Below are 13,361 nucleotides of genomic sequence, written 5' to 3'. Positions count from 1 at the left end.
TTAGTTTAGGGGGAGCCTGGTAAGACAACCTGGAATTGGATTAGGGTGGACTGCACATCCAAGAGAAGACCTTGTATTGACCCCAGAGGCAGTAGGGAGCCACTGAGGCTTCAGAACAGAGAAATGGCAAAGTGTACTTTCCATTATATCATATCCAACATCAATTTAGTATCTGTGGAGTATGGATTGGAGGGGGAAAGAGGGGAGGCAAGGAGATCAATTAGGAGACTGTTGTCATCCAAGCAAGAGATGATAGGGCTTTTGCTACGAATTTTTGTTCTCTAATGTCAAATGGTACTTCCCGGCAGCAAGACAATCTTTTATTCATTTTGTCCTCACTGATTCTCTTCTCCACCCTCGAGCTGTTGCAAACCTTCCCTTCTATCCTCCAGTTTCCCCCAACTCCTCTTCTGCATGCTCCCCTCTCAAAGTCTTCAGAAACCCTGATTTAATAGCTGAGGAAGCTAAAGTACAGAAAGGTTGAGAGACTTGGCTTGGGTCATAGCAATAATAGGCACCTTGAACCGGAGTTCTCCCACTTCAAAGCCTCATCTGTCATCTCCTAGTTGAACTCAAGGGGTTTTCATGAGATGCCTAAGAAAAGGTCTAGAGAAAGAAACTGTATCAAGCAGAGTCTTGAAGTCATTGAATAAAGGGCAAGACTTGGAAGATCATATATCATGAGAGAAGGGGACCCAGAAAGAGCAGGATCCCCAGTATCCATGAGATCCAACAGAAGGGGGTAAACAATAATGTCATGGTCTTCAGAGAGGTCAAGGAAGAGGAGGACTGAGAAGTGCCTTATGGGCTTAGGAATAATCACCTTCATCATAACCACTGACATCTAAATAATGCTTACTGCCCACTAAGCACTTATAATTATTATCTTATTTGAGCTTCACAGCAACCCTGAAAGTTGTGTTATCATCATCATCCTCATCCTCATCCTCATCCTCATCCTCATCCTCATCACACCCATTTTACAGATGAGGAAACTAAAGCAAACGGAGATTTAAGTGACTTTCCCCTTGTCAACACAGTAAGTGTGTAGGGTAGGATTTGAACTCAGGTCTTCTTGACTCCAAGTCTTGCCCTTGATCTATCCACTGCACCATCTAGGTGGCAATTATGGACAGCCTCCATTTCCTTATCTGTAAAAAAAAAAGGAGGCGGAATAGTAATTCCTACATAAGGATGCTGTGAGGTTCAAATAAGAACATGTATTTTAAAAGCTGTATATATTATTTTATTATTTTTGTTATTTTTAAATTTAAAAATTCAGCTGCCCATTCCAAAATGATAGCTTCATTTCCTCCTAAGATGGTAGAAAATATGGCTTTTAGTTCTATTTGATGGATGAATGAACTAAGACTCACACTTCAACATGCTTGCCCAAGGTCACCTGTTATTGCAGGTCATCAGAGAAGCCAGGATCAGGTTTGTAGCTCTTCCATTAGAGAAGGTTAAAAAAGAATTGGGTTCCTCCAAAATGGAAGGAAGGAAGAGAGAAATAATAAAAACAAGATTCTCTCATTTTCTCTCTCTGTCTCTGTCTCCGTCCCTTTATCTGTTTCTGTCTCTGTCTTTTTCTGTCTCTCCCTTCTCTGTTCTCTCTTCCCTTCTCCTAATCTCTCTCACTTGTTCTTTCCCCCCCCCTCTCTCAAGCCTGGCTCCCCTCTTCTTATCCCATCTCTCTCTCTCTCTTTCTCTCTCTCTCTCTCTCTCTCTCTCTCTCTCTCTCTCTCTCTCTCTCTCTCTTTCTCTCTCTCTCCCTCTTCCTTCTCTATTATTCCTCCCTTCTCTTCCCTTAGTCTCCCTCATTTATTCTTCTTTTCCTCTCTACCTTTCCCTGGCTCCCTCTCCTCACCCCATCTTTCTCTCTCCCCTTAGTCTCATTTGTTCTTTTTTTCTCTCTAGCTTATCCTGGCTCCCTTCTCCTCACTCCATCTTTCTCTCTTCTCTCCCCCTCACCCTTCTCTCTTCTTCTCCCTTCTCTTCCCTTAGTCTCTCATTTGTTCTTTTTCCCTCTCTAGCTTTCCCTGACTTCCCTCTCCTCACCCCATCTTTCTCCCTCCCCCTCTCTCATGTTATGTGGCCCCTTTGCTTGGTGTCACCTAATTGACAGCTCAGATTACAGGGATTCCAGTCTTCCTCTTCACATCCAATGCCCTATCACTGGCCTTGGTTCCTAGAAAACCCTTCATGTTTGAAAGAACAAATGGGCGAGCCGGCTGACTTTCCAACAAGGGAGCCTGGCATGACAGGGTTAATCATTTGGTGGCCTGACAAGGACCCACATCCAGAGGAAGCATCTGATTGGATTCCTCCTGGTCCCTGGAAGCAAGGTTTTGGAGTGATGGCAGGGTGCTCTAGGGATGACTGGTTACCCTTTGGTGCCACCTAGGGGCAAATGGTGATTTGAGAAGAAAAGAAAAGAATTCATTTGAAGGGCTGGGAGGAAAACCAAACATTCCCACCACTCCCCCCCCCCCCCACAAAAACCTTCTGGTGGTGGTTTCTCCCCAAAGATTGGAGGCACTTTGGCAGTGGGTGCTCTCTAAAGGGATTAGTCAAAGGGACAGAAAACCCAAATTTGCAGATCTCCTAATATACCAGTTCAGTTCATTGTAGCAAACACTTGGGAAATGGCTGCTCCAAGCAGATAGCAAACATGGCGTCATAAAGGGGATTTGTGTATTTTCTGTCTTGATGAAACCTGTGAGAGAAGTGAGATGCCTAGGATTTTCTCCTCCCCCAGCAATCCCCAGCCCTTATTTCCATCATCCTTCCCTCTATTGCCCCCAAAAGAATATTGTCCAGGGAGCACCTCAGTGGCACAGTGGATAGAGGATCAGCCCTGGAGTCAGGAGGATCTGTGTTCAAATCTGGTCTCAGACAATAATTACCTGGCTGTGTGACCTTGGATAAGTTACCTAACCTTCTAGCTCCATCTACTAAACTGCCCCTGATTCAGAGATTTCAGGTGGAAGGAGGAAGGGAGAGAATATAAGCTTTTATTAAACTCCTATTATGTCTGAGGCCCTTTAGAAATATTAATTCATTCGATCCTCACAACAATCTTGGGAGGGTGTATGTGCAATTTTATAAATCTCCATTTTTAGGGCACCCAGGTGGTGTAGTGGATAAAGCACCGGCCTTAGAGTCAGGAGTACCTGGGTTCAAATCTGGTTTCAGACACTTAATAATTACCTGGCTGTGTGGCCTTGGGCAAGCATTTTAACCCCATTTGCCTTGCAAAAACCTAAAAATAAATAAATAAATAAATAAATAAATAAATAAATCTCCATTTTTAGAGAGGAGGAAACTGAGGGAGACAGAGTTTAAGTGACTTTCCCAGGGTCATACAGTCTAGGACCAAGCTCTCTCCCTACCTCTTTCAGGCTGCCTCAATGACTGCCACCTAGGGAGCACATTAAAATAGACTTTTCAGTAAGTTCAGGAAAATGACAGAATTCTACCATCATTTTCTCTAAATAAACATCTGCTGGAGCAGCTCCTTTGTGTGCAGCAGACCCTTGGGGCTGTCTAAGCGGGTCTGTGGCCTTGGCTTGGGCATGAGGAGGTGGTCCCATCTCACAGAAGGCAGAGTCATGGTCTAGAGGCTAAGGGGCTAGAAGAGGTCTCCCCCTCTGGTGGCCTCAAGCCTCTGGATTGTTCATCTCACCTCATGAAAGCTCACTGCCAAGCGCCATCGGATTTAATTAAGAGCCGCTCAGCCCCATTCCTCCCTGTGATCTGTCATGCCAGCCCGGGCTCCTGCCTTCATTGCTCTCCCCTCCACTTGTCTCCCTCCCTGAATGCAGGAGCTCAATAAGAAGAGGACGCAGAAGGAGATGGAGCATGCCATGCTGATCCGGCACGACGAGTCGACGCGGGAGCTGGAGTACAGGCAGCTGCACACGCTGCAGAAGCTCCGCATGGACCTGATCCGCCTGCAGCACCAGACTGAGCTGGAGAACCAGCTGGAGTACAACAAGAGGCGCGAGCGGGAGCTGCACCGGAAACATGTCATGGAGCTTCGGCAGCAGCCCAAGAACCTCAAGGTATTCCAGCTGGGAGGGAGCGAGGGCAAGGGAGGCACCCAGGCGGCTCGGCCACCCATCCTGCGGCCTCTCGGCCCAGGTGCCCACCCCGTAGGCCAGAGGCAGAACCTAAACACAGGTCTCTCTGGTTCTGAAGTAGACCACTGGCCTTGGAGTCAGAAGGATGGGAGTTCAAATCGAGCCTCAGACACTCGGCTCTTATTAGCTGTGTGACCTTGGGCAAGTCACTTTACCCTGATTGTCTCACAACTAGAACCATCTCCAGTCTTCCTGATTCAGATTTGGCCATTGGACCCCAGTGGCTCTGGAGGAGAAAGTGAGGCTGGGACTTAATACAGCCCCCTCCCCCCAGCTCAAATCCAATTCACGTGTTTGTCATGGCATCACCTCCTGATGTCATGTTTTTTTCCAAGAATGAAGGGGAAAGGGTGGCTAGGTGGCAGTGAATAAAGCACTGGCCTTGGATTCAGGAGTCAGGAGTACCTGGGTTCAAATCCGGTCTCAGACACTTAATAATTACCTAGCTGTGTGGCCTTGGGCAAGCCACTCAACCCCCTTTGCCTTGCAAAAACCTTAAAAAAAAATCCTCAGATAAAAAAAAATCCTCAGAGAATGAAGAGCAAACATTATACCATATTAGCTCTCTTGGGCAGGGGAATGGATCCAATGACCTCTCTAGTATGCTCCTAGCCCTATAATTTTATAATAAAAGAATCTTCTCGAATCAATCATGTCCTTTCTTCCAGCCTTTCAACTTCTTAAGAAAAGTCAAACTCCTGTCTTTGGTCTGTCTCTAAAGTCCATTCAAAGTCTGACTTTCTAGACTTCATATTACTCTCAGTCAAATGAATTAACAAGTATAAAACATTTTGCAAACCATCAAGTGCTTTGTAAATGTTAACTATAATCATAGCTATAAATATTGTCATATATGTAGATCAATGTAGGCTTAGATAAAAACAAAAGTTAGGGAGGTAGAAGAAGAGCAGTCTTGTTCAAGAACTGTATGGCTATAAGGTGCAATGCGTAAAGGAGAATGTGGATGGATGGACAAATGGATGAATGGTCAGATGATAGATAAGATGTATAACATAAGTGGATGGATGCATAAATGGATGGATGGATGGGTAGATAGCTACATGGATGAATAAATGGGTGCTAATTAGATATAGAAAGGTAAATTAATATATAGAATGCATACTTAAACAAACACATAATCACATACAGAAAACCCTCCTTTCCTGACTTAGCACAAGTCAGGCCTAGAATACCTTACCTCCTCACCTCCACCTTTTAAAAATTTCAACCTTTCCTCACAGTCCTTCAGCACAAGTACCTCCTATTCTATGACTGTTTCTCTGAGCTCCTCAGTTATTAGTACCTCCCTTTAAAATCACTTTGTATTTCCTCTTTATGGCTATATTATATTTCAAGAAAGCTGATCTCAGAGCTAAGATCTAAGTTCAAGTCCTGCCTCAGATACATGTGACTCTGGGCAAGTCACTTCATCTTGTTGCTTTAAGCAACTCTTTAAGACTCAAGCTTGCCAATGCATATGGTAAAGGGAGTTTCTCCCTCCCAGAGTTCTCAAGGATTCAATTCAACCTTAGAGTCTCTGGGTGGGTCAGTCAAGTGCACAGTGGATAGAACACTGGCCTTGGAGTCAAGAGGATGGGAATTCAAATCTGTCCTCAGACACATCACTTACTAGCTGTGTGACCTTGGGCAAATCACATAACCCTGATTGCCTCGCATCCAGGGTCATATGTATTCATCCTGATTCCTATCTGGCCACTGGACCCAGATGACTCTGGAGGAGAAAGTGAGGCTGGTGACTCAGCTCAGCCCCCCTCACTCAAATCCAATTCATGTGCTTGACATGGCATCACCTCCCTGATGTTATAATTGTCTTCAAAAAAGGAAGGACAAACATCATCAGTCTCTGGGCAAGGGCTGTCCTGTTTCTCTCTGAAACCCCACGTTCAGGCATCTAAACCCTTAATTGCTTACATTTTTATATTACTTTAAGATTCGCAAAGTTCACTTATGTTACCTTATTTGATCCTCATAGTAACACAATGAGGTAGTGCTGCATTTTGCATATGAGGGAACTGAGGCAGACTGAGGTTGAGTGACTTGCTCAGAGTTTCACAGCAAGTGTCTGAGATGGGTTTTCAACTCAGGTCTTCCCAAACGTAGGTCCAGTGCTCTAACCCCTGAGCAACTTAACTACCTTAATAACTTGTTGAATAAATGAAATTTTCTTCCTAATCTCTTTAACACCCCAATACATGGATGGCTCTCTGTAACCCTTGAGCCTGTCACCTAGCTCGGAGGCTGTCAAATGATGGGCACCAAGCAACTGACACTTGCCCCTCATTGTCTGAGCAGGGTTTCAGCTGGCTACTGATTAAAGAAGTGAGTGGACCAGCTAGACAGTAGACCCAAGTGTAGATGCTGCCACACTGTCACTGAAGTGGTGATAGGGGCACCATGCTAAACCGCTTTCTGGTCAACCTATCTCCTCAACTCAAGCCCCCAAGTGCTATCATTCTTTCTATAATCCTTTCTGTAATCCCTTCATAGAAGATCTGTTCCTGGTGATGAAATGGGGAATTCCTTTGTTTTTACAATAATAAGCTAGTTCTTCTCCTTCCAAAAAAGTATTTTGGTAATTATTCTATATTAATATAGTCATTAAATGGGAAGAAATTACTTTTGAATTTATTTTTCCACTTTGTTTTTGTATTTGAATCCAATGAAAACATATAGGGAGCTAGATAAAAATGTTATTCTGTGACCTACAAAGGAAATACATCAGTCTGAGAATTAAAGTTGGTTCCTTGAGTGTCACTTATAAATAAATATCTATATCATTTAGAGAGTATCAAACATGAAGCCCAATGGGGAAACCAGATTAAATGTAATTAGGAAATAACTAAAATACTTTAAAATGCAATGAACATAGATGTTGACGTGTAGTTTTCTAAAGTCGATCTTCTGCCTTTCTACTGAAATGTCTATACCACTGGTGTAGACAACCTGATCCTCACACATTTTTGAAGTGTTTTGATAATTAAAAGTGTCACAGGGTAGCTAGGTGATGCTAGCGGGGCAGCTAGGTGATGCAGTGGATAGAGCACCGACCCTGGAATCAGGAGTACCTGAGTTCAAATCCAGCCTCAGACACTTAATAATTACCTAGATATCTTAACCCCATTTGCCTTGCAAAAAAAAAAAACTAAAAAAAAAGTCTCACACTCCATTTTGACTAGTCAAGAGACGGGATTAAGGTAGTACCCTTTAATATGCCAGACCTTGTAATACACCATGGTGCTCTGTCTCCTGGGGAGACAAGAGTCCTAGCTGAGCATTTCACTTTCATGTAACTTAAGTTCAAAATTTTGTGTCCAACCCATTTAATTTATTTAAAATAAAATATAGCTATAGCTATCATAAACATCTCACTTTTTCATTTTATCAAAGTACCACCCAGTGGATCAGGTATCACTCAATCAACAAGCTTCAGCACCTATTATGAGTCAAATCCTACACTAAGCTCTCAGGACACAGAGACAATCAACCAATAATCACTTATTTAGCACCTACTGTGTGCCAGATTTGAGGCAGGGCATACAAAAAATAATATTCTGTTTTCTCTTTTTTTTTTTGCAAGGCAATGGGGTTAAGTGACTTGCCCAAGGTCATACAACTAGGTAATTATTAAGTGTCTGAGGCCAGATTTAAACCCAGGTCCTCCTGACTTCAGGACCAGTACTCTATCCACTACACTACCTTGAAAGAACGATATTCTCATGGTACTCAGATTCGTATAGAAGAAACAGCAAGTCTATTTTTAACTTGTTTTGCATCTTCAGTGTTTAAAACAATGCCTAGCACATAGTAGGCTCTTATTAAATAGTTTTGACTTGACAAGTATGTATGTATGTAAGCATTTATAAAACTTATTTTATCCAAAAGCTCCTAGGAGCTTTAGCTCATGCTTAAAAGTGAATGTTAGTGCATTGACTATTGACCCTTGAATCTCTCCTTATCTCTCTTCCATCATCTTTCCACACAGGCCATGGAGATGCAAATCAAGAAACAGTTTCAGGACACTTGCAAAGTCCAGACCAAACAGTATAAAGCACTCAAGAATCACCAGTTGGAAGTTACTCCAAAGAATGAGCACAAAACAATCTTGAAGACACTGAAAGATGAGCAGACAAGGAAACTGGCCATTTTGGCAGAACAGTATGAGCAGAGTATTAATGAAATGATGGCCTCTCAAGCGGTAAGCATTTGCCAAACTTCAGGAAGATATTCCACAATGGAATGGTCTTTCCAGACTCCCAGATCCCACAATTGTGAGAAGTTGGTGAATAACTTCAAGCCTATCGGTTTCTATCTAGTCACTGGAATAATTGGGATGAAGGTGGCATTGTGTTCAACAAGACTAATAATCCAACAGAAAGTCAAACCTAACGGGTCTAGTTATCTCCTCTATAGAATGGCAGAGATCGACTGATTGATCCACTGATCTCTGAGGTCCTTTCCAGTTCTGTGACACACAGCACCAGTAGGGTATTTGCTTAAGGCACCAGTGGGGTATTTGTTTAAGGTTACTTTTAATGTAAACCAGGGAAATGATAAGCTAGGTCATCCCAACATCTACCAAGTCATTCTCCTGTGACTAATAGTAATACCAAGAGGAAAATGCCTTCCTTTATATCACCTGAAAAATGCAATGATTCAGTCAAAAAAATAAGGTTCAGTAGCCCATGCCTTTCTCCATTTCACTAAACCACTGGGGAGACTTCAGTCTCCATAAGACCACTCCATAATCCCACTGGTGAGAAAACTCCCTCTGTTATGAAATAGGCCAACTCGTCCATACTTTCTCCTCTGCAATTTTTGTTCAAAACATCATAAAACCACCATAAAGAATTTTCCCAACATGCTTAGGTTTTCCACTACTATTGACCTTTTTAATTCTTTTCTAATATTTTGTGGAATCCAATACATTTGACTTGTCTCTTGCTCTCACCATGAGACTGTCCCACCTGTTTTTCAAATGTGCCATGCCCTTGAAGGCTTGCATTCCAATTCTTCTGGGCCCAGTTTCTGGATAAGAGGATGTTTATGCCCATTGCATATCTTTTCATTGTCTTGTTGGTAAATTGAAATTATGCTTCTTCAGAGAACATGATGTTCCTTCATTAATATTCCTGGGGCATCCCTGGAGCATACAAGTGTTTAAAAAAAATTGTGCTTGGGTGATAGGAAGCAGCTGGGAATCACTGAAATACTATAACACACTCCAAAAACAATCAGCCATGTCCTGCTCCTATTCAATCCTGCACCCGCCTTGTGCATCTGAATATCAATGGACTAAATGATCAATGATTTGACCATCTAACCTAATAGGCCATAATATAGGAAATGGACATTCTTTTTCTATTTGATTTTTCTGGGATGCTAGCTAAAACCATCTCTTCTGCAGTGTTTTCAGTCCAATTTTTCCAATAAATAGGAACATCTGTAGAATTCCACACTAGAGCAGAGCTGTCAAATTTGCAGCCCACATGAACAATGTAATTGGGAAATGTTTAACAAAATACATAAAAATATAGTATACAATATGATATAAATTTGTAGTTTTCAAAGTTATAATGCAGCTACAGGAATCCATTTCTATTTGAATCTAAACTCTCAACATGAATCTTTCACCTTTTATGCGGTCACCTTTGGCATCTAGGGAAGTATTCTCACTCTTCCATTTAAGTTCATGGAACCCACATTAAGAACCCCTACTCTGTAAGGAATCTCTTTTCCATCTGAACTTTATTCAGGACATCTTCCATAACAATAGTGAACACTTGGTAGAGGTATGTGGTTTATGTTTCCTTTAATAGTGAGAATTAGAGGATCATTGAACAAAGTCATCTCTGTAGAGTTGCAGCTACCAATGAATCTTGTATGATGTTACCATCTACATGAGAGATGCCTCATTGAGGGAGAACCATATTCACAATTTGCTCATTGATATAAGAGAGTGGACATTCCTTTTGTGTATGACTTCGGCTCAATTGCCATTGACATCCCCTCCGACTTTCAAATAATCTGATTCCATGCTTCCTTTAGACCAAATGGGATTTTATATCCTTTCTACCTATCAGAAAACTGTGTAACTATGAAGATTTCTATTATGTGCTACAGAAAATTATCTGTAAAAACCTGCCTTCTCCTTCTCTTATTTCCTTTAAGGATTCCTTTGATATTTGCATAGTTTTTTCTTAGAAAAGCTTAATAGAGATAAAAACACAGGCATAGAAATTCTAAATGCTCACAATATCTGAGTTGCCATTTGGGGTAAAAATAAAATAAAATACCCTCTATGACCTTTAATAATCTCAAGGCAGTTTGTCCTCTTTAAGATTTCTCGAAAAGTGGTTTACCTGAAAGCTGACTCCTCCAACCTAGATCTTCTCTGCATATATGTGGTCAGAACTCATTCCAGTTTCATTTTCTTGACTGCCCTTTTCCTTCTTGAGATAGCTTTCATCAAAGACTGGAGAGTTAGAAAACAAATGTGTTCACTCCTCCATTACTCGTGGTTAGATTCACTCATTACCAGAAAACTTCTGGTTTTCAGTCAGTCGTCCACCATCCAGTTTCATCTCTAAATGTTCTTGAGATGATAAGGCATTGTTTGGTCTTATTACAAGCTTTGCACAGATTCATTTTTCCTTCTCCTACTTTTTCACCATTTTGTGAGGCAATATTATTCAAAATTTTCCCTCATCATCTTTCTTAATGCTTCGTACATGAACTTACATTCAAAATCGGTGTTGCCCTCAGAAGCCATAGCACTGAACTTGATAAGGAGATCACATGTTGGTTAGTTAAAGGGGTCCCTGGGTTCTTTTATTTTCCTTATTGTGATTGTTAAATATCAATAAATTTTACAAAAGCTTCAACAAACATTTATGTGCCAGGCAGTGGCTTAGGGGCTTGAGTTTCAAAGATGCCAGCCTTGCTTCCAAGGATTTCTTCTAGAGAAAGGGTGAGGAACCTTTTTTCTGCCAAGGGCTAAAACTTAAAAATTAGCCTGCTATATTTGGTCAAACAATTTAATTAATTCACTCCTAAATTCACCCCTAATTCACTCCTGGATTTTTTGAATTTCAAGTACCACCTGTCATTGACAGACCAAATGATTTCCAACCTGGGGGCTAGATGTTCCCCACCCCTATTCTAGAGCATACAACTATATATCCAAATAAATAAAGACAAGAGAGCTTCAGGAGGGAGAGAACATTAAAAATTGGTTGGATAAGGGAAAATTTTGTGGAGCTGAGCCTCAAAGATAAGGTCTAAGAAACCAGATTAAGTTTCTAGTCATGGAAGACATTATATGCATATTCAGAGGTGGGAAACAATGATTTTGTGGGCTTGGAAGGAAGTCAGTTTGACTGGAATGGAGGGTACATGAAAAGTAAAAATGAGAGATGAGTTTAGAAAGGGAAGTTGGAGTATGATCAGGGAGGGTAGAAAATGAAGGCACCAGTCTGAATTTTGATTTTTACCATCAAGTTGACAGGGAGGCTTTTGAGCAGAAGACTCAGGGAGTAGCATGATTAGATTGTGTTTAGGAATGGCAATGGGGATGACAGTTCAGGACCTAGAATCATTCATAAGCTGGAGAACATCCAGAAATCTAATTATAGCCATCTAGATGACATAGTGGATAGAGCATTGGACTTGGAGTCAAAAAAGAACCGAGTTTGAATTGGGCCTCAGATTTTTTTTCTCCCTCCCCCTGACAAACCCCTGGGTCTCAGATTTATATTAGCTATATGACCCTGGAGCTCCAAGTTCCTAATCTAGAAAATGAAGACACTATTCCCTATAGAAACTACCTCACAGGGCTGTTGTGAAGCTCAAATGATATAATATAAAAACTTCAATAGATTAAAAGTAACTGATTTGCCACCTTTATAAACCTACTCAAGTGCAGTTATTATTGTGTTGCTATTATTAAGCTAGGTGGAGAACAGATTAGAATATGGAAAGCCTAGAAGATGAGAGACCAATTTAAGTAAGAGATTATTACAATAGAGAATCTCCAAGTGAGAGAGAATAAGGTCCTACACCAGAGTGAGTAGAGCGAAGTGGAGAGAAGCAAGAGATGTTGTGGAAATAAAAATGAGAAGCCTATGGAGAGATGAAAGAAGAGGAAGAAACACAGACCTCAAAAATCATCTAGGGCACCTAGGCGGCACAGTGGATAGAACAACTGGCCCTGGAGTCAGGAGGACCTGAATTCAAATCTGGCCTCAGACACAATAATTACCTAGCTGAGTGACCTTGGGCAAGTCACTTGACTCCACTGCCTAGCAAAAATAAAAGCAACATTAAAAAATTAAAAAGTCATCTAACCTCAGTTGTCTACTTAAAGGCCTCCAAGATGGAGAAATCATCTCTTTCCAAGGAGACCATTCTCTGTTACATTGGTGCTATTATCATTACAAAGCTTTTCTTTATGTACAGCTTACTTTGTCCTCTTTGCAAATTCTACCTGCCATGACTCCTAGTTGTTCCCTGAAACCAAATGTGACAAATCTAGAACCCCTTCAAGTCTTTGAAAAAGCAAGGCAAGGCAAAGTAGCAAGCATTGATTAAGCTAAGTTCTGGGGATACAAATAAAAGAAAGACAGTCTCTGTCCTCAAGGAGCTTGTATTCTAGTGGGGGAAGAGAGAAGAAGAAGAAGAAATGAATAGTGAGTAAAGAAGTTTAGAGAAGGAGCAGCTAGGTGATACAGTGGATAGAGCATCAACCCTGGAGTCAGGAGGACCTGAGTTCAAAACTAACCTCCAACACTTAATGTCTTAGCTGTGTGAACTTGGGCAAATCACTTAATAAACCCATTATACTGCAAAAAAGAAGAAAAAGAAGTTTGGAGAGTCGGGAGCATTAAAGGAACAAAGAAAGTTGGTCTGGAGGGTTGCCTTTAAAATGGATGTTTTGGAAGGAAATTGTCCATCAGAGGAAGAGGCTACAGGGCTAAGGCAGCATCATGTCAAGAAGGTTGCTGGAGCCTGGGGAAGAAAGAAGTCATCTGGAGAATCAGGAAGAGGTCCAGAGGGGAAGTAAGGAATGAAGAAAGCTATGAGTCTTCATTTCTGGAGCTAAATATGCCCAGTCCCTTTGGTTGACCTTCTGATGACATGGGGTCTTCATTATCCAGGTTGCATGTCTCTGAAATAATAATTATAATAGCTAGCATTTATGTG

At 41.5% G+C, this 13,361-nt stretch overlaps 1 protein-coding gene across 6 annotated transcripts in view; it reads left to right on the top strand.

Moving 5' to 3' along the window:
* The window catches only part of TAOK3 (TAO kinase 3), a 238,801-nt gene that overhangs the window by 216,463 nt on the left and 8,977 nt on the right, over positions 1-13,361 (top strand). For all 6 annotated transcript variants that reach the window (XM_074205939.1, XM_074205941.1, XM_074205938.1 and 3 more), the window contains exons 18-19: positions 3,825-4,064; positions 8,146-8,358. In XM_074205939.1, coding sequence (XP_074062040.1) covers positions 3,825-4,064; positions 8,146-8,358 — 453 coding nt within the window. The remainder of the gene's footprint in view (positions 1-3,824; positions 4,065-8,145; positions 8,359-13,361) is intronic.

Source organism: Macrotis lagotis, chromosome X (genome assembly GCF_037893015.1).
Source record: "Macrotis lagotis isolate mMagLag1 chromosome X, bilby.v1.9.chrom.fasta, whole genome shotgun sequence".
NCBI classification, from domain to species: domain Eukaryota; kingdom Metazoa; phylum Chordata; class Mammalia; order Peramelemorphia; family Peramelidae; genus Macrotis; species Macrotis lagotis.
Note: the sequence above shows the minus strand (reverse complement) of the source record. Positions and strands in the feature narration are given on the sequence as shown.